The sequence below is a fragment of the Hypanus sabinus genome, chromosome 6 (assembly GCF_030144855.1).
Source record: "Hypanus sabinus isolate sHypSab1 chromosome 6, sHypSab1.hap1, whole genome shotgun sequence".
Taxonomy (NCBI): Eukaryota; Metazoa; Chordata; class Chondrichthyes; order Myliobatiformes; family Dasyatidae; genus Hypanus; species Hypanus sabinus.
Window position 1 is genome coordinate 52339315 of NC_082711.1, and position 23190 is coordinate 52362504.

Genomic DNA, 23190 nt, shown 5'->3' on the forward strand with positions numbered 1-23190 from the left:
TGTTCCAGAAGATTGTCATTGTCACCGAACTATATCCCAAGAGAAAGTTATGCTTTTAAAAGAATTTGGGAGAAGAGTAAATATTTTAAATCTATTCAGTTATTTCTCTTGCTCACAAATCCTACTTCCATGTCTCTCTACTAATGCAACTTCAAATGGCTTGCTCTGAAGAGTTACATGCAGTACCAACAAGATCACTGGAGGAGAAAAAAGTTTTCTTCAAAAGGTAGATGCAGTATGGAGACAAATTATCCAAAAAAATCTAGCCAAAAATCTACCTTTTTACAAACGTTTGTAGTTCAGTCCGTGCAATTGGTTTTAAAAAAATGAACGTCACTGCAAAGAATTGTAAATTAGCAAATGGGCAATGTTACATTTATAAGGATCCACGTTTAGAATGCAGAGTATTGTTTACAGTTTTAGGTACCTCTACAAATAAAAATAGCAGAGATATAGATCTCCCTACCATATGGATTGGCTGAACAAGGTAGCAATCAGACATTTAAAGGAGGACAACAAAGATAAGAAAGAGAAAGTAATATGGGAAAATATGAGTGCAGGGTTGTGAGCATTAGAAAGATTAAAGATTCATGTGAATTTACTGATACAAGGATTACTACAATCAGCATTAACCAGGTTCATTAAATAATCCATTTCTGTGTTTGAAATTCAATATAATTTTGTATCATTCTTTCCAGACATCCTCATCAACATTCTCACTTTCTCTCCTGAAGGTACCATTGTTCTACACATGACCAAGCTTTCCAAACGGCTGTTATTAGAGAACTTTCATGAAATGGGCAACACAACGAGCAACATCATGACTAAGCTCAAAGCATGTTTTAGCATTTTATGCACAATATTCAGTACCTATAACTGAATTATTAAGCTAAGGACTTTACTTAATTACATGGAAGCCAAAGCCAAATACAGCAGCACTATGGTGATCTCAGGAAGGATCCGGTAAAGAAACAACTGTAGTTCAGAATAAACCTTGATTTGTAAAGCTTGACTGTACCTATACATTCATTTGTCTCTTCCGTACAACTTTGCCTATATTTTCCATTTAAAAATACAACACTAACCAAGTTACATGGAAAGCTTGTCGACATCCATGTTTATTACACGTCATACAAGCACCAGTTGCTGCTTTGCTTTCACGACCTTGTTCTTCACAAATGTAGCAAGTCTGTGGAAAACAAAAGCAAATAAACCTAGTTTTTATTCAAGTAACTAAATACAAAGATCCTAAATATTCATCATAATATGCGCCACTGCAGAACAATTATTTCACAATTATTTTGGAAAATTCAAATAATTCAACAGATTTCCAAGGATTATAAAATAAAACACCAATTCTACATTATCAGTTTATGGACACTCTGATTTCTCTTCCTAGTATCCTGTGCAACAATAGCTTTATTACAGAAAATTGGTATCTGGGTGTATATAAAAACAGATATACTAACAGAACATGGATATTGCTAGTAAAGTCTAAGGCCAAAAAGCCATGATTCAAGATGATAAACGTAAGTTATCAGGGTACAATCACTTTTGTTTCCCATGCACGCAAATTTAAACATGGAAATTGAATTTTGCCTTTAAGTTTGGGTGCAAGCTCTATTTAAGTCTAATACTCCAGTTCAAGTATGAATAATTATATTATACCCCATTTTGTTAATTATAGTTAACACAACAGGTGATAATGACTCCATACAAGTACAAATACAGTAACAATAATTAAAAAGGAATATCATGAACATTTAAGCAAAATTCAGAGCACATTTAAGTTTGCAAAGAAATTGGAAGGCTTTGCACAAGTTGAAATAGCCTTGGGTTACCTAGCAGGCTGCAATGAAGAGAATGTCAGGAAATGACAGCACAGAATGCAACCCATGAGACTATCATTAGGCTCAAGCTAGCCAGAAATGTAAGGACTGTTTTCCAACTTTTGGCCCATCCATTTACCTTTCTAAATACGATCTCAGATTACTCCTCCACCACTTTTTCATGTAGTGAGTTCCAAATACCCAGTAATATTTTCTCAAATTCCCTCTAATGCACCCATCAACTGACAAGTTTATTTCCCTACCAATGAAATGGGTCCTTTTCATACTCCCATGTTGCAAAGAAAATAACTCCAGCTTAAATAATCTTTACTCGCAGTTCTAGTATTTTAACGCTCATCTGAACTCTTATTCTAATTTTTCATGTAATATACACTTTTCCTGTGATGTGGTGACCAAACTGTATATGGTAAGCTAGCTGCAATTTAGCAGATGTTTTATACAATTCTAATGTGACAAAATCAGAATCAGCTTTAACATCATGAGCATACGTTAAGAAATTTGTTGTTTTGTGATAGCAATACATAACAAGAAAATATATAAGAAATTATACAAAACTAAGTGGTGCAAAAAGAGAGCAAAAATTAATGAGGTAGTGTTCATGGGTTCATTACCCATTCAGAAATCTGATGGTGGAGGGGAATAGGTTGCACCTGAAACAGAGTGTGCATCTTCAGGCCCCTGTACCTCCTCCTTGAGCGTAGCAATAACAGGGCATGTCCTGGGTAATGAGGATCCTTAATGAGGGATGCACCTATCTGGGGTGTCCTCAGTGCTGAGGAGGATTGTGCCCATGATGGAGCTGGCTGGGTTTACATCTTTCTGCAGCTTTTTCCGATACTGTGCAGTGGCCCTTCCATAACAGATAGTGATGTAACCAGTTACAATGCTCTCAAACTCCTAATGAAATATAGCTGGTGTCATGCCTTCATTGGAATTCCATCAATATGTTGGGTTCAGGATAGATCTTCAGAGATATTGACACACAGGAAATTGAAACTGCTCATTCTTTCCACTGCTGATCCCTCAATGAGGACTAGTGTGTGTTCCCCCAACTTCCCCTTCCTGAAGTTAATTCTTCAGTCTTACTGATGTTGAGTGCAAAGATATTGTGACTGATCAACCAGCTGATCTGTCTTGCTCCTGTATACATCCCTGCCACCATCTGAAATTCTGCCAACAGCAGTTGTGCCATTGGCAAATTTACAGGCGCCTTTTGAGCTGTGCCTAGCCATACAGTTGTGGATATAGAGAGAATAGAGCAATAGGCGAGGCATAAATCCTTGAGGTGTGACAGGTTGATTGTCAGCGAACATGAGATGTTAATTCTGATCCACACTGACTGCAATCTCTTGGTGAGGAAGTCAAAGATCCAGAGGCCCAGGTTTTGGAACTTGTTAATTAGATTAGTTGGTGACAACTGTCGTGCATTCATTTAGATTCGAAGATGATTCCCTGGATATTGTCCAGTCCATCTACTCAATGACTTACTCTGCTTTTGTTTATATACATTCAGTGAGGACAGATCTTACCCAATACGTTTTCTTGGTCACCTTATTCATCTTTACTACTACCTTCAAGGATCTGTAAACAGACACTCCAAGATCCTTTTGCTTATGCTTCGTGGTACCACTGCCATCAATTATATCATTGTTCTTCAAATGCATTACAATTCTCCAGGATGTATAACTTTACCACTTTTATGCTTATCCTACTAATCACTGAGTATTTTCCTGACACCTAGAACTTTCTTCCTCATGATAACCACATTGATTAGTTTGGTAACACTGGCCAATTTCTTAATCATGGTCCCTATGTTTCAGTCTGACTCATTAATATACTTCGTAGAAAAGATGAGAATACTGAGCTCTGTGGAACTTTACACTTCATTGTCTCTCATTCACTAAAATTCATCGATAGTTAACTGACTACACAAATTTTTTTATCAAACTTGACACTCCTCCTTAGATTTCATGGGCTTTGACCTTTCTTATCAATATTCCATGCTGGCTTTTTGCTGAAAAACCTTGCTAAAATCTCTCACTCAAAAAAAATCTGATTATTAATCAAATTCTTCCTTCTCTTAATAAGGCTGTGTTTGATTCACCTCTACCTCTCCAAATGCCGATTAATGCTATCCCTCAGAATTAATTCCAATAATTTTCCCTAGGGTTCTTCATTTGTTTTCTATCTTACATACACTCTCCCACTATATTTGGCATTTGCAAAACATCGCATTCTTTCTCCTTAATGTTATTATATCACTCATCTCAATATTCCATGAAGACAGATCCAAGTATTCCATAAGCACTATGAACATCTTCTGCTTCAGCACAGGATTTAATAGACCATGCTCTCCAGTGTCACTCATAAAAAAAATGGGCAAGTTACTGGAAAATTTTCTAAGGAACAACTTACAGAGAAACAACAGGTTAAATGCTAACAGAACATAGTCTAAATGAATTAATTGCATTTTTGGAAGAGGTATCTAATGGTAATCAGAAGGGACTTGCTATATAATGTCTGGGTTTTAGCAAGGCATTTAATAACATCTCATATAGCAAAAACAATCAAGGAAGCAGAAGCCCTTCATCTCCAAAAGTACACTTGAGCTAAAAATTTGCTTTGTGGGAAAAATAATAAGTAATGGTCAATGGCAATTTTAGTAACTTGTACAATGGTGTTCTGCAGAGCTTTGTGTGAGGTCCCTTGCTTTTCAAAATTAAGTTCTGACAACGCTTAAACAAGTGGTAGTAAATACTTGATAGCAAGAAATAAAGGGATGGTCTACAAATAGCTATGCACATATTAAATTCGGTATGAAGGGAAAAAAATGGCAAACTCAAAATAATCTGGAGAATTCGAACATAATGAATTTGGTGAAGGCAATATATTCAAAGAGACTGTAGAACAAATAGAAGGGTGTGAACATTAGAACAGAGGAATATTGTACTGCATATTTAAACACTTCAGAAGACAGCAGATAAATCAACAAGGCAGTGAAGGTCTACAGAAATATAGTTATAGTTAAAATAACTATATATAGTTGTAAGATCAAGTTCATGAACCGCTTGCAATTACCTGTCTTTCTGCATTAATTACTCATAAAAAGTGGTCAGATCATCATCTAAGTCACAATAATACACAAATACAATCTGCCTGAAATAATAACACGCAAACTATAATTTTCATGCCTTTATGGAACATATTGTTTAATCATTCTCGGTCCAGGCTGAAAAAAGTATGGGAACTCTAGTATGTAATAACTGGTAGAACCTCCAGTAAATAACCTCCACCAAATGTTTCCTGTAGCTGCTGATCAGACTTGCACAGTGACGAGGAGGAATTATAGACCGTTCCTCCATGCAAAACTGTTTCAGTTCATCAATATTTCTGGGATACCTTGCATGACTAGCCCTCTTGGGTTAAGGTCTGAGCTCTGATTTGCACGTTCCAATACACAAAATTTCTTATTTTTAAACCATTCTTTTGTTAATTTACTCGTCTTTGGATCATTGACTTGTTGCATCTTCCTACTTCTATTACGCCTTCCTTGACATTTTCCTGTAAAATGTCCTGATACAATTTTGAATTCATTGCTTTCCCATTGACTGCAAGCTATCCAGGCCCTGCGACAGCAAAGCAACCCAAAACCTCGATGCTCCTTTCATCATGTTTCACAGCTTGGATGCTTTTGGTGTTGTTGTGCCCCTTTCCCTCCTAACATGGTGGTGCGCATTTTTGCCAAAAAGTTCAACTTTTGTTTCATCTGTCCACAGAATATTGTCCCAGAAGTGTTGTGGAGCATCCGGGTGGTCTTATGCAAACTGGAGGCATGCAGAAACATTTTTTTGAACAATAGTGGTTTCATCCATGGCGTCCTTCCATGAATACCATTGTTGTTCAGTGTTTTTTTTAAAAAGACTTCAACAAATTCTAGAGATTTCTGCAGGTCTTTTGCTGTTACCCTTGGGTTCTCTTTCACCTCATTCAGCATTGCATGTTGTGCCCTTGGTGTGATCTTTGCAGGACGCCCACTCCGAGGGAGAGTAGCACAAATAGTGAATTTCCTCAATTTGTACACAATTTCTCTCACTGTGGATCGATGATCACTTGCATCTTTACAAACGCTTTTGTAGTCTTTTCCCGCTTCATGCATCTCTATGGTTCTTCTTCTAAGGTCCTCTGAAAGTTGTTTTAATCGAGGCATGGTGCACATAAACAGATGAGCAAGCTCTATCAGTAACCTGACTTTGTGTGTCTGTTCTATGGGGCAAGGCACCTCTACAGTCCACATCTCCAATCTCATCTCATTGATTGGAACACCTGACTCCAAATAGTGTTTGTATGAGGCATTACCCAAGATGTTCACATACTTTTTTGAACTGAGACCGTGACTGTTTAAATGGTGTGCTCAGTATTGACGAGAAGTACAATTGTTTATCTGTTACTAGTTTAAGCAGATCGTGTTTGTCTATTATTGACTTAAATGAAGATCAGACCACATTTTATGAGTAATTAATGTAAAACAACTAAGTAAGTGCAAAGGGTTCGCAAACTTTCTTGCAAATGTAGTTGTGTGAGATCAGGCTGAGATTATCTTCATTGGAAACAAAGAAGTTTAACAGAGGAATATAACACTGGTGAACAAAAAGGTCCATTTTTCTTAGCAGAGGTTTATTAATTGATAAAAAGAGAGAAAATTATTTCAGTCAATTAAGGGCTGTGGAACTCATTACTTGCAGAGGCTGGTGGAGGTTGAAACCCTCAATTTCAAAGAATTTGGATGAATTGTTAAAGTACCATAATTTGCAGGGCTTTAGATATCTAAATGCATTACAAGCTTGGTATACAACTGCTCAGAATGAGGTGGCAAGAAACTGCAGAGTTGTGGACATAGCTCAGTACATCACAGAAAACAGCCTCCCTGCCATTGACTCTGTATCTATTTCTTGAAGCCTCAATGAAGCAATTATTGTAACCTAAGATCCCATGCACCCCAGGCATTCTCGTCATCATCATCAATCAGGTAGAAGATACAAACGCCTGAAAGCACATTCCACTAGGCCAAAGGAGAGCTTCTACCTCATGGCTACAAGTCCATTAAATAACTTTCTAGTATAACAAGATAGACTCTTGACCTCAGAACCTACCTAGTTATGATCCTGCACCTTATTGTTTACCTGCACTGTAATTTCTCTATAGCTGTTACACTTATTCTGCATTGCTATTATTTTACCATGTTCTATCACAATTCACTGTACAATGATATAATCTGTCTAAACAGTATACAAACATTTCAACATACCTTAGTACCTGTGACAATACTAAACCAATTCCAATTCTAAGCACCAGGAAGTAGGATTAATTTAGGTTGCATTCACTGACTAGCTTCTATTTTTTCCCAAAAATGTCTGCAATTTCTAGAATAGCTTCCTTAATTAGCATTGCCCCATTTTTCCCTTTCCATCTTTTTTTGAAAAGTATGCATCATTTAAAGCTCAATCTTCTGTCCCATTTCAACTATTCTTCATTTATTACAGGAACATCAAGCCCCACAAGGCTATTTATACTTGGAACTTACAATTTTTTTCCACAGTTACTGTGCTTTCACACATGAATTTCAACCCATTCCATAAGACCAGAAAACATATGAGCAGAATTAGGCCATTTGGCCCATCGATTTTTTCCCCTCCTCAGCTCCACTCCCTGGCCTTCTCCCAGTAACCCCTTGATGTCATATCCGATCAAGAACCTATCAATCTTTGCTTTAAATACACTCAATGACCTAGCCTTCTAAGCTGCCTGTGGCAATAAATTCCACAAAGTCACAACCCACTGGCTAAAGAAATTTCTCCACAACCCTGTTTAAAATGGACACCCCCTATCCTGAGGCTGTGCCCTCTAGTCCTAGACTCCCCCATCATGGGAAACATCTTGTCCACATCTACTCTGCCTGGGCCTTTCGGTATTCAAAAGGTTTCAATTATATCCCCTCATCCTTCTAGATTCCAGTGAGTACAAACCCAGAGCTATCAAACATTCCTTATATGAGAATCCTTTCATTCCCAGCATTTTCCAGCATGGCATTTCACTTGCCACTCTCTTGTCCATTCTCCTAATCTGTCTAAGTCCTTCTGCAGCCTACCTGTCTCCTCAACACAACCTGCCCCTCCACCAATCTTTGTATCATCTACAAACTTGGCAACAAAGCCATCTATTCCCTCATCTAATTCACTGATAGGCAGCACAGAAAGAAGCGGTCCCAACGCCAACCCCTATGGAACACCAACAGTCACAGGCAGACAACTAGAAAAGAATCCTCATTGCCTCCTACCAATCGGCCAATGCTCTTACCATACAGTAACTTCCCTGTAATACCATGGGCTCTTAACTTGTGTGGCACCTTGTCAAAGGCCTTCTGAAAGACCAAATATACAACATCCACTGCATCCCCTTTATCTATCCTACTTGTTATCTCCTCAAAGAATTTCAACAGGTTTGTCAGGCAGGATTTTCCCTTTGTCAAGTACTCCATCACTTCATCTTTAACAACTGACTGCAGCAACTTCCCAACCACTGAGGTCAGTCTAACTGGTCTATAATTTCCTTTCTGCTGCCTCCCTCCTTTCTTAAAGAGTGGAGTAACATTTGCAAATTTTCAGTTCTCTAATGCCACTACAATTCCTAACGCTTCCTCTTTCTGAGTCCTAGGGTGTAGTTCATCTGGTCCGGGTGACTTACGCATTTTTAGGTCTTTCAGCTTTTTGAGCAACTTCTCCCTTGTAATAGTAACTGCACCTACTTCTCTTCCTTCACACACTACAACATCTGGCACACTGCTCGTGTCTTTCACAGTGAAGATTGATGCAAAATGCTCATTTAGTTCATCTGCCATCTCCTTGTCCCCCATTATTATTTCTCCTGCCTCATTTTCTAGCCGTCCAATATCCACTCTCATCTCTCTTTTCATATATTTTTTTAAAACATACTTGAGAAAGCTTTTACTATCCACTTTGATTTTATTCGCTGACTTGCTTATATACTTCATCTTTTTCCTTTTAATTATTCTTTTAGTTGCTCTCTGTAAGTTCTTAAAATACTTGCCAATCCTCTAACATTCCCACTAATTTTTGCTTTGTTGTTTGCCTTTGTCTTTACATTAACTTTGACTTCCCTTGTCATCCATGGTTGTACTATTTTGCCATTTGAGAATTTCTTCATTTTCAGAATACATTGATCCTGCACCTTCCTCATTTTTCCCAGAAACTCTCACTGTTGCTGCTCTGCTGTCATCCCTGCCAGCATCTCCTTCCAATTTACTTTGGCCAACTCCTCTCTCATACCACTGTAATTTCACTTACTCCACTGAAATACTGCTATGTCAGACTTTACTTTCTCCCCATCAAATTTAAAGTTGAATTCAATCATATTGTGGTCACCGGTTCCTAAAGCTTCTTTTACCTTAAGCTCCCAAATCACCTCCAGTTCATTACAGATAACCTGCAATCGAGTATAGCTGATTCCCCAGTAGGCTGAATGACAAACTGCTCTAAAAAGCCATCTCTTACGCATTCAACAAATTTACTCTCTTGAAATCCATTACCAACCGATTTTCCAAATCAACCTGTATGTTAAAATCTCCTATGACTATCGTATGTTGTCCTTTTGACATGCTTTTTCCATTTCCTGTTGTAATCTGTGGTCTAACTCCGAGCCACTGTTGGGAGGCTTTTTATATAACTGCCATCAGGGTCCTTTTACCCTTGCAGTTTCTCAAATCAACCCACAATGATTTGAATCTTCATAATTCATAATTCATATATGTCACATATTTCTACTGACTTTGAGCCATTCTTTACCAGCAGAGCCACACCATCCCTCTACCTACCTTCCTATCCATCCAATACAAAGCATAACCTTGGACATTCAGCTCTCAACTACCATTCTTCAGCCACGATTCTGTGATGGCCACAACATCATACCTGACTATTTGTAACAGTGCAACAAGATCATCCCCCTTATTTCTCTTACTCTGTGTTTTGAGATATAACACTTTGAGTATTCCCTTTTTGATTCTGCATCCCTAATACACTGATATTCACTTTGCAAGCTGCAATTATGTCCTATCATCTGCATGTCCTTCCTGACAGTCTGACTGCACGCTATCTTTGCTTTTTACCATCTGTCCTATCCTGAGTCCCTTCACTCCAGTACTCACTCCCCTGCCAAATTAGATTAAACCTACCCCAACAGCCCTAACAAACCTGCTTGTGAGAAAATTGGTTCCCTTCAGGTTTCAGTGCAATCTGTCACTTTTGAACAGGTCATATCTCACCCAGAAGAGATCCCAATGATCCAAGAACCTGAAGCCTTGCCCCCTGTACCAGCTTCTCAGCCACACATTAATTTGCCAAAACATCTTGTTTCTACCCTCACTGGCACATGGCACATGCAGCAATCCAGAAATTACTACCCGGGCAGTCCTGCTTCTCAGCTTTCTACCTAGCTCTCTAAATTCTCTTTGCAGGACCTCTTTGTTTTTCCTTCCTATGTCATTGGTAACAACATGTACCAAGACATCTGGCTGCTCTCCCTCTCTGTCCAAAATGTTGCAGACGCGATCCAAAATTACTGTTTGTATTCCCTACTGCTCATATTCCATTTCCATCTACTTATATTTAAAATCACACCAGTTATTTTCCTCATAGTATCAAACACTCCGCCACCTGGTGCACTTTTATTTATTTTCCATTACAATGTCCTGCAACCTCATCCTCCTGCAGGCTTATGTTGATCTTCCACAACCACGCAAGTAAACTTCCCCTTCAGAACACCAACCAAATCCTGTTATCCCCGTGATGTTTCATACCTTGATATCATAGACAAGTTGATACAGAAATATTTCACTGTCCTGCCTCTAATCACAAAATCCCTCACTCCTATTGGTTTCAGAATCTTTGCAGTCAAATTCATTTACAAACCAGGAAATCCTTGACATCTCTTTTGCTCCAATGTGTTGCCAGTTGCACCTCAAGCTTGCAATCCTTGCCTAGGAGCTTCAGCTAGATGTATTTCCTATATACATGGCCCCCTTGACACAGAACACTTTCATAGTTTCCTACACAGTACACAAATTGCTCTTCAAGCCATCCCTTTGCCCTCTTAGATGTGTTAATGAACTTGTTTTCATGATTGACCTACCTCGTCCTACTTTTATGTGGTTGACGGCATAGAATCAGGGTAGAAGTATAAGACAAGTGATGAAATTCCCATATTTAAGAGAAAAACAAGGAACTAAAGATCAATCTGCTAGCATCAGTGACAGGAAAATATATGGAATCCACATTTAAAGTAATAGAAAGTTATCTAGGAAATTAAAATAATATGAAGTGTTATCAACTTGGATTTCCAAAGGAAAAATTAAGCTTGATTAATTTTAAAAGCATTTACAGTAAAGAAGAGGTCTGGATAAACACCTGCCCAATAATCATTATGTTAAGCATGTACAGGTATGCATATATATTATAATATGAGTACTAAACTGGTACAAGTGGCAGGCTGCAATTTTCGAATACTGGATACATGGTATGTTTTTTGGGGGGTGCAACTGGCTGAGGGCAGAGCATTGTCAATGATATCAACAAACTTACCTAGAAAAATTGTCATGGATACTTTGCATCCATCTTGAACAGATGTAGCTTCATCTTAATATCTCATCTTAAACAGCGCAGCATTCCATCAATTCTTCTACATTGTACTCAAATCCTACCACTGTGTTACTGTTACAAAAATAATTCCGTTCTCAAACTTACCATTTACAGATGGAACCACTGTACATTTCATAATCATTCATAAGCTGTTTCCTCTTTGTTATATTGAAAAAAGGCAACTATCTTTAAGGTGTTACAGTATACTTCAGCACAGTCACAATAAAAACTCAATCCAGGATACTGCTACAGGATTTCTTCTACTCTGTGCTCAGAAGTGGGGACTTTCATTGCTGATTCGGTTCAGTTTGTTACTTTTGAGAAGATGAAGCAGTTGATCTGAGACATCATTGCAGTATGTGCTGATATGCAGCAACTCACCTGCTGCTTTTTAAGTATGAGGTGATAATCGTCTCCAGAAACAACCTGACCACCTGGCTATATTATTATCATAACCACACTTCCTACCATCAACATCTTGATTGCCACAATTAGCTAAACTGATAACAGGACTAGCTACCTAAATACTGTGACAGCAAGAGCAGTTTAGGGTGGGTCCTGACTTTTTGGAATCCTTTTCATTATGCACAAGGCCCAAGTCTGGAGACGGATAGAATATTTTTTACTTGCCTATCAACATCATTCATTCAAGCCAAATCATTTTGCTTGTGTGAAACTCAACAGCTACCTTAAATGGTATCTTCAATGTTGCTGCAACGTGACTACAGTAAATATCATCTATTAAATTGGCTGTAGTGACTTGGCAAAGCTCCTTGCTACTTATAGCATCTCCCTGATAGATGGGTTGGAATGCCACCAGCTGCTGAAGATTCCCATTTAATCACACACCTTCCTAACTTGGAATTGTGTTGCCAGTGCTTCATTATTGCTTTGTTCAAATCCTGAATCTCTCAATCCAGCAAAACATGGAGTATGTTTACCAGGCAGGCTGTATTTGTTGAGGTTGCCAATCACCACTTGAGGGAAATTATGGATGAGCAATAATATTGATGTCACCAATTCCATGAATAACCTCAACATCAGTGTCTTAATAAAAGCTGAGCACTAAGTTAATAATTTAATAATTTTAAGATGGTTACCTCAGTAGAGAAGCTACATTTCTTGTGAGGGGTCTCATATGATTTCCTGAATAAGTTGTTTTGCAATTGTACCAATGCCTATTAAGGTAATTCACATAATGGAAAATAAACAAGGAACTAATGGTAAACTTGGAGTTTAATGAACATAACCTCCTTTTCATTAGTAGCGGTATTATGCCCCGTTTTAAACCTTCTGCATCCTTTCAAGGATCATACTGGAGCGGTGTGCTACATGCAGCGCTGAAATAACGACACGGAGTCGGTAAACTGCAGTTAAAGAAGATTTTATTCGAACCGCAGCTTCGCTTTAAAGCCTCCCTGATCCCCCCCTCCCCGGGCGCAGATGCTGTAGGAGGCACGTATTCACAGTCCCGCGCGAGCTTTTCCCTTTGTTGGTGAAGCAGACCTGGCACCCTTTTGGGACTGGCCTTTATGTCGGTGTGCTGGCTATTTGTGAGCCGGTTCAAGTGCGCTAGGAAGTGGGTCGCCACAATACTATTATTTAATCCAAGCCCATTTGTTTCCAAATAGAATCTTGCTGTATCCAACTTCTATTCAGCTGGAATTCAGAAAGAAAAAAGAAAACGAATCGACCTATGCCTTGGACTTGTTTCCTGCTGATCTTCTACCTGCACGTTTTTATTGTGACTGAGCTAAACTATACTATAACACCTTAAAGGTAGAAGCCTTTTTCAATATAGCAAAGAGGAAACAGCTTGAGTGATTATGAAATGTACAGTGGTTCCATCTGTAAATGGTAAATTTGAAAACTGATAATTGCTTTTGTGACAGTGTAACACAATGGTCTAATTGAACTACAACGACAACTGTCTTCATTCATGCAGTTCAATTCCAGGAGTGCAGTATTTGTTCCTCTCGATTGCCATAGAACAGTCTCACTGCTGGAATTTACTATTTTGTCTACATATTTGGACCAAGGCTAAAACTAGATCTAGATTTGAATAAGCCTGGCGAAATCAGAATTGAACGCTGATAAAGAGAATGCATGTGCCACCTGACAGTGTCAACTACACATTCCAATATTTGCTAATAATGACATTAGAACAATAATTTGGATGCAAGATTTGCCTTACTTTTGAAAACATTTCAAATATAGATTTTTCACTTTGATGGGCAAATCCATGTTCTAACTTTATAGAAACAGTTTAGCTAGAATGCAAGCCTTCAGTGCTAGAGCTAGGATCTGCCTGATCCCATTACCCTGCACAGTGCTTTGAGCGATTCCTTGAAACGACACAGAACAAATTAAATTGAATGCACACAGGTTTCTATGGTAGCAGAGGTCTCAGCAGAAAGCCAAAATCCATTGGCCACCTCTGGCCAGAAGTGAGCATTTATGTGCTAGATTCTGATATAGATGAAAGTACAGATGCTCTTGCAGTATCCTCCTCCCATTACACACTTATAATTACACAGTGTAGTGAGACCTTTGGTTCTTGAGAAACAGATAACTTTGAGAAACTAAGAACCGTTCTACATCATGGCAATCAGTGAACTGTTTGGCCTCCTGCACCACTTCCACCTACAATTATTTTTGGGAGGGTGATGGTTGTGATGACAAGTTTTCTGCTGGATCTCAGACTTTGGGCTGTAGAGCCATATCTTTTCCTGGTGATACATCGGAGACTTTTTGCATTTACAGTAACCTCCTCCAGATCACTCTCATCAAACCAGCCTTGGTTCTTCTTTGTAGAGAAGATCTCTTAACCAACACTAATTATGAAGAGCTACATGGCAGTCCATACACAGTGGACAAACTGCAGCTGGTGCTCAGCAGGCTGTCTGTAAGGCACTTACTAAGAACTACTGTTGTCAAGTCATACAAAAACAAGCACTTCAGCCCACTGAATTTATACCAACCATAAAATACTAATCCCATTTTTATACAACAACACACACAAAATGCTGGTAGAACTCAGCAGGCTAGGCAGCATCTATAGGGAGAAGCGATGTCAACGTTTCCGGCCAAGACCCTTCATCAGGACTAACCGAAAGGAGAGATAGTAAGAGATTTGAAAGTAGAGGGGGGAGGGGGAAATGCAAAATGATAGGAGAAGACCGGAGGGGGTGGGATGAAGCTAAGAGCTGGAAAGGTGATTGGCGAAAGTGATACAGAGCTGGAGAAGGGAAAGGATCATGGGACGGGAAGCCTCAAGAGAAAGAAGGGGGGGTGGGGGAGCACCAGAGAGAGATAGAGAACAGGCAAACAACTAAATATGTCAGGGATGGGGTAAGAAGGGGAGGAGGGGCATTAACGGAAGTTAGAGAAGTCAATGTTCATGTCATCAGGTTGGAGGCTACCCAGCCGGTATATAAGGTATTGTTCCTCCAACCTGAGTTTGGATTCATTTTGACAATAGAGTCATCCCATTTTTATCCTCCCCATAGAACCATTAAATTGCCCCAGATTCCACCACTAACCTCCAGCAAATATAGTGACCTTTTAACCTACCAACCCACAATTTCTGTGGTATATGGGAAAAAAAGAGCAACCGTATGAAATCCATAAGTCACAGGGAGAAGGTGCAAAATCTGCAGTCTGACTACGATGCTTACCACTGCTGCTTTAACATTATCATTATCCTGTGACAACATTCTGCTTACAATGGTGCTCTAAGCAGATCAGTTCTACATTATTGATAATAGTCATGGCTCAGTAGATAGATAGCATTGCTGCCTCTCACTGATATGACGACAGAATCTAACAGGTTCTAGGTGACTGAACAAGTAGTGCTGTGAATTTTGTTTGAATCTCTAATGAAAAAGGTTGTTGGAAAGCATGTATTATTTCTCACGGAGCCACCTTTCAACAGTAACTGAGGCAAAAGATAACAGCAATTGGACCCTCAGTGGAGATATTGGGCTTGGACAGTATGCTGGATTTATATCATTTATTCGTACAGTGGATTGAAAGGATTTTATAAAGAAAGCAATGGTACCTTCTCAGTGCCATGACTTACCTACTGCAGATAGTACATTCTCAACGGCCATTGTATCATTTACACACTTAACTGTTTGCTGGTTTATTTCACCATTAGCCCACAGAGACAACTTTCCATCAGTTAAGTACCTCATTTTCAGTTACATAGTGCAGTGGTGACTTCTTTAACGTTTATTTCAATCAAAGGCAAATAAATATGTATCAAACTTAAGGTTTTAAATTACTTTTTATGAAATATTGTGCCTAATTACAATAGCAGAAAATGTTGGAAATGCTCAGCAGGGCAGGCGCTATATGAAATCATAACACATAATTCACAAAGAATCTCTCTATAACTGTTTTTGATAAGCCCAAGAATTTACTACCTGCAATCAGCAAGTCACGGCATTGGGAAGAAAACTTCTCTGCAAAACCATCCAAATCCACCGTAAGAATAAATTAAGTCAGCATTCTATCCTAGCCCAATCTGTCCAATAAAGCCCAATAAAGCCCTATTACACTGAAGTAGCTCCAATAAATAGGCCACACTGCTCACATTCCCAAATCAGACACTATTCTAGTTGTATCACAGGAAGAGAGCTTGTCATACAGAAAAAAAAATGTGCTCAAAATTTCTCCATTAATTCCTGGAACTCCCTAACCAATAACCGAAGGAAGAACATTTGGGATGGCACTTAGAACCCACACCCCATCTGTTGGAAGCATACAGAAACCCAGTGTAAACAGCAGAAGGAACAGACCACCTGCCACCGAGGCATAGCAGAACCATTGTGAAAACCAATTATTATTAGTTTGAGAGACTTCCTATGACAGAAGAGGTATTTAATTACCTACCACTGTTTGCAACAGGAAACGAGTGGACAGGAGAGATTTCATCCGATCTCTTGAGTTTGTGGATTGCTTAGTTCAACCTCTGTATAATGCTTTTGCATTAAAATTTACATGTTTCTGGTGTTGCTAATTGTAGGCTTGCAGTTATAATTTATACAAATACATAATGCTGCTTCTATTCTTTGTAGGTCCTGAAGAAGGGACTCAGCCTGAAATGTCATTTATTTATTCATTTCCATAGATGCTGCCTAACCTGTTGAGTTCCATCAGCATTTTGTGTGCTGCTTTGGATTTCCAGCTTTGGTAGATTTTCTCATCTTTGTTACAATAATAATTTTCTAGGTGAAGAATATTATTGTTAATGTTTTCTTTAAAATAATATGTTTAAGGGTCATTTTACAGTGATACCTTTTCTACTTTGAAATTTAACTGTGGATAGCTTAGAGCACTGCTAAAGGACAGAACAGGATATAGTTGAATTGCAGATATGGATGAAGAGTGGAGTTTAATAATGCCAAATGTGAGGTTTTGCACTTTGGGAGATCAAATGCAAAAGGGACAGTACACAGTTAATGGCAGAATTCTTGACAGAGTTGATGTACAAGGGGAATTTGAAGTCAAGTCCACAAGCCCCCTGAAAGTGGCTGCACAGGTTGATACAGTGATAGAAGCAGTGTATATCATAATCAGTTGAGGCACGAGTTCAAGATATTATGTTGCAATTTTATAAAACTCTAGTTAGGCTGCATTTGGAGTATTGTATTCACTTCTGATTACCCCATTATAGGACAGATTTGAGGGAATAGTCTATAAAGACAGATTGGACAAACGTTGGCCGTTTACTCTGGAGTTGCTGAGGGTTAGCCTGAGAGAAGATTATAAGAGGCACAGAGTAGACAATCTTTGTTCCCCAGACTCAAAATATCAAATACTACAGTGCACAACTTTAGGAAGAGAGGAGTAAAACAGAAAAGGAGATATGGCAACAATTTGTTTTTTTAAGAAACAGAGTAGTGAGTCCCTGGAATGTGCTAGCAGGGGTGATAGTGAAGGTAAATACAGTGGCATGCAAAAGTTTGGCACCCGGTCAAAATTTCTGTAACTGCGAATAGTTAACTGAGCAAAAGATGACCTGATTTCCAAAAGGCATAAAGTTAAAGATGACAAATTTTTTAATATTTTAAGCAAGATTACTTTTTTATTTCCATCTTTTACAGTTTCAAAATTACAAAAAAGGAAAAGGGCCCGAAGCAAAAGTTTGAGCGCCCTGCTTGGTCAGTACTTAGTAACACCCCCCTTGACAAGTATCACAGCTTGTAAACACTTTCCATAGCCAGCTAAGAGTCTTTCAATCCTTGTTTGGGGGACTTTCGCCCATTCTTCCTTGCAAAAGGCTTCTAGTTCTGTGAGATTCTTGGGCTGTCTTGCATGCACTGCTCTTTTGAGGTCTATCCACAGATCTTTGATGATGTTTAAGTTAGGGGACTGTGAGGGCCATGGCAAAACCTTCAGCTTGCGCCTCTTGAGGTAGCCCAGTGTGGATTCGGAGGCGTGTTTAGGATCATTATCCTGTTGTAGAAGCCATCCTCTTTTTCCTTTTACAGATGGTGTGATGTTTGCCTCCAGAATTTGCTGGTTTTTAATTGAATTCACCTTCCTTCTACCAGTGAAATGTTGCCCGTGCCAATGGCTGCAACACAAGCCCAAAGCATGATCGATCCACCCCTGTGCTTAATAGTTGGAGAGCTGATCTTTTCATGAAATTCTCCACCCTTTTTTCTCCAAACATACCTTTGCTCACTGCGGCCAGAAAGTTCTATTTTAACTTCATCAATCCACAGGACTTGTTTCCAAAATGCATCAGGCTTGTTTAGATGTTCCTTTGCAAACTTCTGACGTTGAATTTTGTTGTGAGGACACAGGAAAGGTCTTCTTCTGATGACTCTCCCATGAAGGTCATAAATGTGCAGGTGTCACTGCACAGTAGAACAGCGCACCACCACTCCAGAGTCTGCTAAATCTTCCCAAAGGTCTTTTGCAGTCAAACAGGGGTTTTGATTTGCCTTTCTAGCAGTCCTACGAGCAGTTCTCTCAGAAAGTTTTCTTGGTCTTCCAGACCTCAACTTGACCTCCACCGTTCGTGTTAAATGCTATTTCTTAATTACATTATGAACTGAGGAAACGGCTACCTTAAAACACTTTGCTATCTCCTTATAGCCTTCCCCTGCTTTGTGGGCATCAATTATTTTAATTATTTCAGAGTGCTAGGAGGCTGCTTAGAGAAGCCCATGGCTGCTGATTGTTGGGATAAGGTTTGAGGAGTCAGGGTATTTATAAAGCTTTGAAATTTGCATCACCTGGTCTTTCCTAACAATGACTATGAATAAGCCATAGCCCTAACAAACTAATTCAGGTCTGAGACCTTGGTAAAAGTTATCTGAGAGCTCAAAACTCTTGGGGTGCCCAAACTTTTGCACAGAGCTTCTTTCCTTTTTACCCCACTCTAAAATTGTACAAAACAAAAATAATACACTAATTTACTTAAAATGTTGAAAAGAATGTTTCATCTTTAACTTTATGACTTTTGGAGATCAGTTCTTCTACTCACTTAACTATTCACAGTAACAGAAATTTTGACTAGGAGTGCCCAATCTTTTGCATGAAACTGTATGATCGAGGCATTCAAGAGACTCTTAGATAGGCATGAGTGTGTAAAGAATGGAACAATATTGCCAATGTGTAAACACAAGGGATTAGTCTAGTTAGGCATTTAATTATTTCAACACAACATTGTGGGCTCCAGAGCCTGTCCCTGTGCTGTACCGTTGTATAAAGCAAGTCTTTAACAACACGCTTAACAAGAGAGAACATGCAGATACTGGAAATCCTAGCAACACACACAAAATGCTGGAAGAACTCAGCAGGCCAGGCAGCATTTATAGAAAAAAGTACAGTCAGCGTTTCGGGCTCAGACCCTTTGGCAGAACTGGGGGAAAAAAGATGAGGAGTAGATTTAAAAGGTGGGGGAGGGGAGAGAGGAAAACACAAGATGATGTATGAAACTGCAAAGGAGAGAGATGAAGTAAATAGTTGGGAAGTTGATTGGTGAAGGAAATATAGTGCTGGAGAAGGGGGGAGGCTGATAGGTGGTGATAGAAGGACATGGAAGAAAGAAAGGGGGGGAGGAGCACCAGAGAGAGGCAATGGGCAGGCAAAAAGGGTATGGGGACTGGTGATTTGGGGGGGGGGGGGGGGGTGGCAGCATTACCTGTAAAGTTGAAAGTGGGGGGGGGGGGGGAGTAAGATGTGCTTGGTGGTGGGATCCCGTTGGAGATGGTGCAAGTTCTGGAGAATTCTGTGCTAGACGAGAAGGCTGGTGGGGTGGCAGGCGAGGACAAGAGGAATCCTATTCTTGGTAGGGTGGCGGGAAGATGGGATAGAAGAAGACATGCATGAAATGGAAGAAATGCGGTTGAGGGCAGCATCGGTGGAGGGGTGGGTAAGAGAAGACCATTTCTTTGAAAAAGGAGGACTTCTCTGTAGCCTTGTGGGGTGCCAATGTTAAAAAGAACTGTATTCAGTAAACAATAATGTAGATGTATTTATTGTGTAGATGAACCATAGATGAGCATAGGGCTACGAAGAATATATCCTTAAAAAAAAGTTGCTGGGGAGCGAAGCTCATTTGGCCAGAGGGACCTGTTCTACACCATATCACTAAATTGAAATAAATTACAGCAGCCTTTATCTGTCAGCAAAACATTTACTTCAGGAAGAGGACAGTGCATATACTCCATATGCTACATTAACTGTGCTGATTGAGAGCTTTGAGTTTCTAGGAGTGAACATCACCAATAGCCTGTCCTGGTCCAACCACAACTTGATGGTGAGAAGCTCATCAACACCTCTATTCCTCAGGAGGCTAAAGAAAACATCCTATCTGGATGCATAACAGCTTGCTCTGGCCATTGCTCTGCCTGTGACCTTCGATAGAAGATACAAAAGCCCAAAAGCACATAACAATGTGCTCAAGAAGCTCCGACCCTACTGTGGAATGGCTCTCAGGAAAATAAAATGAACACTTGACCCCTTAATCTACTTCGTTATGACCATGCACCCAAATGTTTACCTGCACTGCACTTCCTCTGTAGCTATTAAACTTTACTCTGTATCTTGATATTGCATTACCATGTAGTGCCTCAATGCAGTGTGTAATGAATTGATCTGTATGAACAGTATACCTCAGTACATGAGGCAACAATAAACCAATTCCAACATTCAAAGGTCAACTTCTTCTATACCTTTCAACCTCAGGTGCTGTTGCAGTGGATATATTCAGGGTTGAAACTGAAGACCCCAATACTTTAAAGTATTTTAAGTACCTGCTCTGTACTTAACTACATCAGACTGCTGTTTATCTAATCTGTGGGTCAGCTTTCCTAATCCAGACATTATGAGGTTGCAAGATCAATTTTGCCATATCTGAATCCAATGCATCAGTTATTGCCGTGTTTCATTTTTCTGGTTCAATGTTGTGGTATTAATACAAATGACTGGCTTGCCAAGCCACTTTGAAGGGCAATTACAAAGTACGTAATCACCAGACATGGACAGTGGAAGCAGATTTCTTTCAACAACATTATTTAACTACCGTAGATTCCGGACTACAGAGCGCACCTGATTAAAAGCCGCACGCTCCAATGTTAGAAAGAAAATCAATTTTGTACTTGTACAGGCCGCACCGGATTTTAAGCCGCAGGTGTCCCACGTTGTAATATGAGATATTTACACAGAAAGATATTACACGTGAGGATTTTTTAACTTTTAATTAAATCTGTATGGTAACATAAACAAATACATATTGCAAATGCTTTTTTTCGAACAGTGCCTGTAACACAGCTACTTTTAAATATACATACGTATCGGTAACAAACAAATTACATTGCGTATACTTTTTTACTGAACAGTGCACGAACAACATTCCAATATCTCCTAACGACTGGTAAAAAAATATATATATACTGCAGCCTACCAGGAAAAGTTATTGATCGCCTTCTTCATCTTCCTCCTCCGCACTAAAACCATCAAAGTCCTTCAGTGTCCAAATTGAACCTCAGGATCTCGTCACTCACTTCAGTCTCTTCGATGTCGCTCTCACTTGAGCGCACGCGGTCCTCTTCATCACGCAGCAGTCCAGCCTTTCGAAACCCGTTGGTGATGGTGGATGTTGTGACACGGATCCACTGGCAGACTTGAGTTAAAGATGCTCTTCGCATGCGTCCTGTTTTGGTAAAGGATTTCTCGCCGCTCGTCATCCAAGCCTCCCACTCAACGCACAGCGCCACTTTAAATGCCCGGTTCACGCTGATGTCCAGTGGCTGCAAATACTTCGTGGTGCCCCCAGGAATCACAGCTGGAATTGAGTTTGTACTCTTGATGGCAGCTTTCACTGAACTTTCATTGTCAGCCGCTTAAAAATCACCATCAGTGGAAGCTTTAGTCCAGATGCTGTGCAGCTCAGAACACAAGTAAAATGCGTTCTCTCATGGCCACTTGTTTTCAATGTGATGGACCAGTCACCTTTTTTATTAACAGTCCGAGTGAGAGGCAGGTCAAACGTCAAAGGTACTTCATCCATATTTATGATATCATCTGGCCCGATGGAATTCTCCGCTATCTGTTTGAGTGAATGTGCGGAAGTTAGCAAGATTTTCCTCGTGGTTGGGAGGGAGCTGCTGACACAGAGTCGTGCGTACCCTGACGGACAGGCCTTTTCGTCTCATAAATCTAAAACACCACGATGGCCCACCTCTAAAATCTTCGATTTTCATTTTGGTGGCGATTGCTTTAGCCTTCAGTCTGATCTGCACGGTGGAAACACCGCGGCCGCCTGCTCTCTGTGTGTTAACCCAGTCTTCAAGAAAGCTTTCAAGTTCGGGCCATCTGCTATGATTACCTCTGAAAGCTTTTGTCGTCTTTTTGCATTGACTCAGTTCTTCAAGCTGGTGTCTCCACCGTCTCACCATCGATTCATTTATGCCAAGATTATGTACAGCAGCTCGATTTCCTTCTTCAACCCCCAGATTGATCGCCTTTAAAAGCTGCATCATATGCTTTTCTTCGAGTGTTTTCCATGTTGATGAGGGTGAGTACAAATGACTGATTTACAATAATTTAATTGTGAAAGTGCGCTTGATTTATTGTACAATTTCATTGGACCTCTGTGAACTACTCATCAATTTTATTGGTCTACTGTTACGAGGCAAAATGTTTTTGGCAGCATGAAAAAAAACATGCATTAGCCGCACCGTAGTATAGGCCACAGTGTTCAAAGCGTGGGAAAAAAGTAGCGGCTTATAGTCCGGAATTTACGGTAGATGGTTTTTTGTAACAATCCTGTTTTAGGGCCATGATTAGAGCTCTGTATGTAAAATGGTGTACTTAATTGAACTTAAATTTCCAAGCCTCTACAGTGGAGTTTCAACATATCACTTAAAATCAGTGGTCCAACCTTCTCATTTGCTACTACATTGCTGTACCATATTTCATACAACATATTTCTAAATATCTTCTAGGTAAATATGAATATAGAGCTAATTACCAAAATCTGCAGATCAATTACTTTCTCTATATCAAGAGAATCAACTTTTAAGATGAAGGCCCTTTGTCAGATATGAAGGATTAACTCTTTTCTCTTTCCACTAATGAGCATTTCCAGCATTGTTCTTTTTATTTAAGTA

At 39.5% G+C, this 23190-nt stretch overlaps 1 protein-coding gene across 7 annotated transcripts in view; it reads right to left on the reverse strand.

The window, feature by feature from the left end:
* Positions 1 to 23190, reverse strand: part of mllt10 (MLLT10 histone lysine methyltransferase DOT1L cofactor) — a 288461-nt gene that overhangs the window by 225737 nt on the left and 39534 nt on the right. For all 7 annotated transcript variants that reach the window (XR_009512619.1, XM_059972114.1, XM_059972111.1 and 4 more), the window contains exon 5: positions 1086 to 1189. Coding sequence is in view for 6 of the 7 variants with exons in the window: in XM_059972114.1 (XP_059828097.1) it covers positions 1086 to 1189 (104 nt within the window). In the remaining variant the exon portion in view is untranslated. The remainder of the gene's footprint in view (positions 1 to 1085; positions 1190 to 23190) is intronic.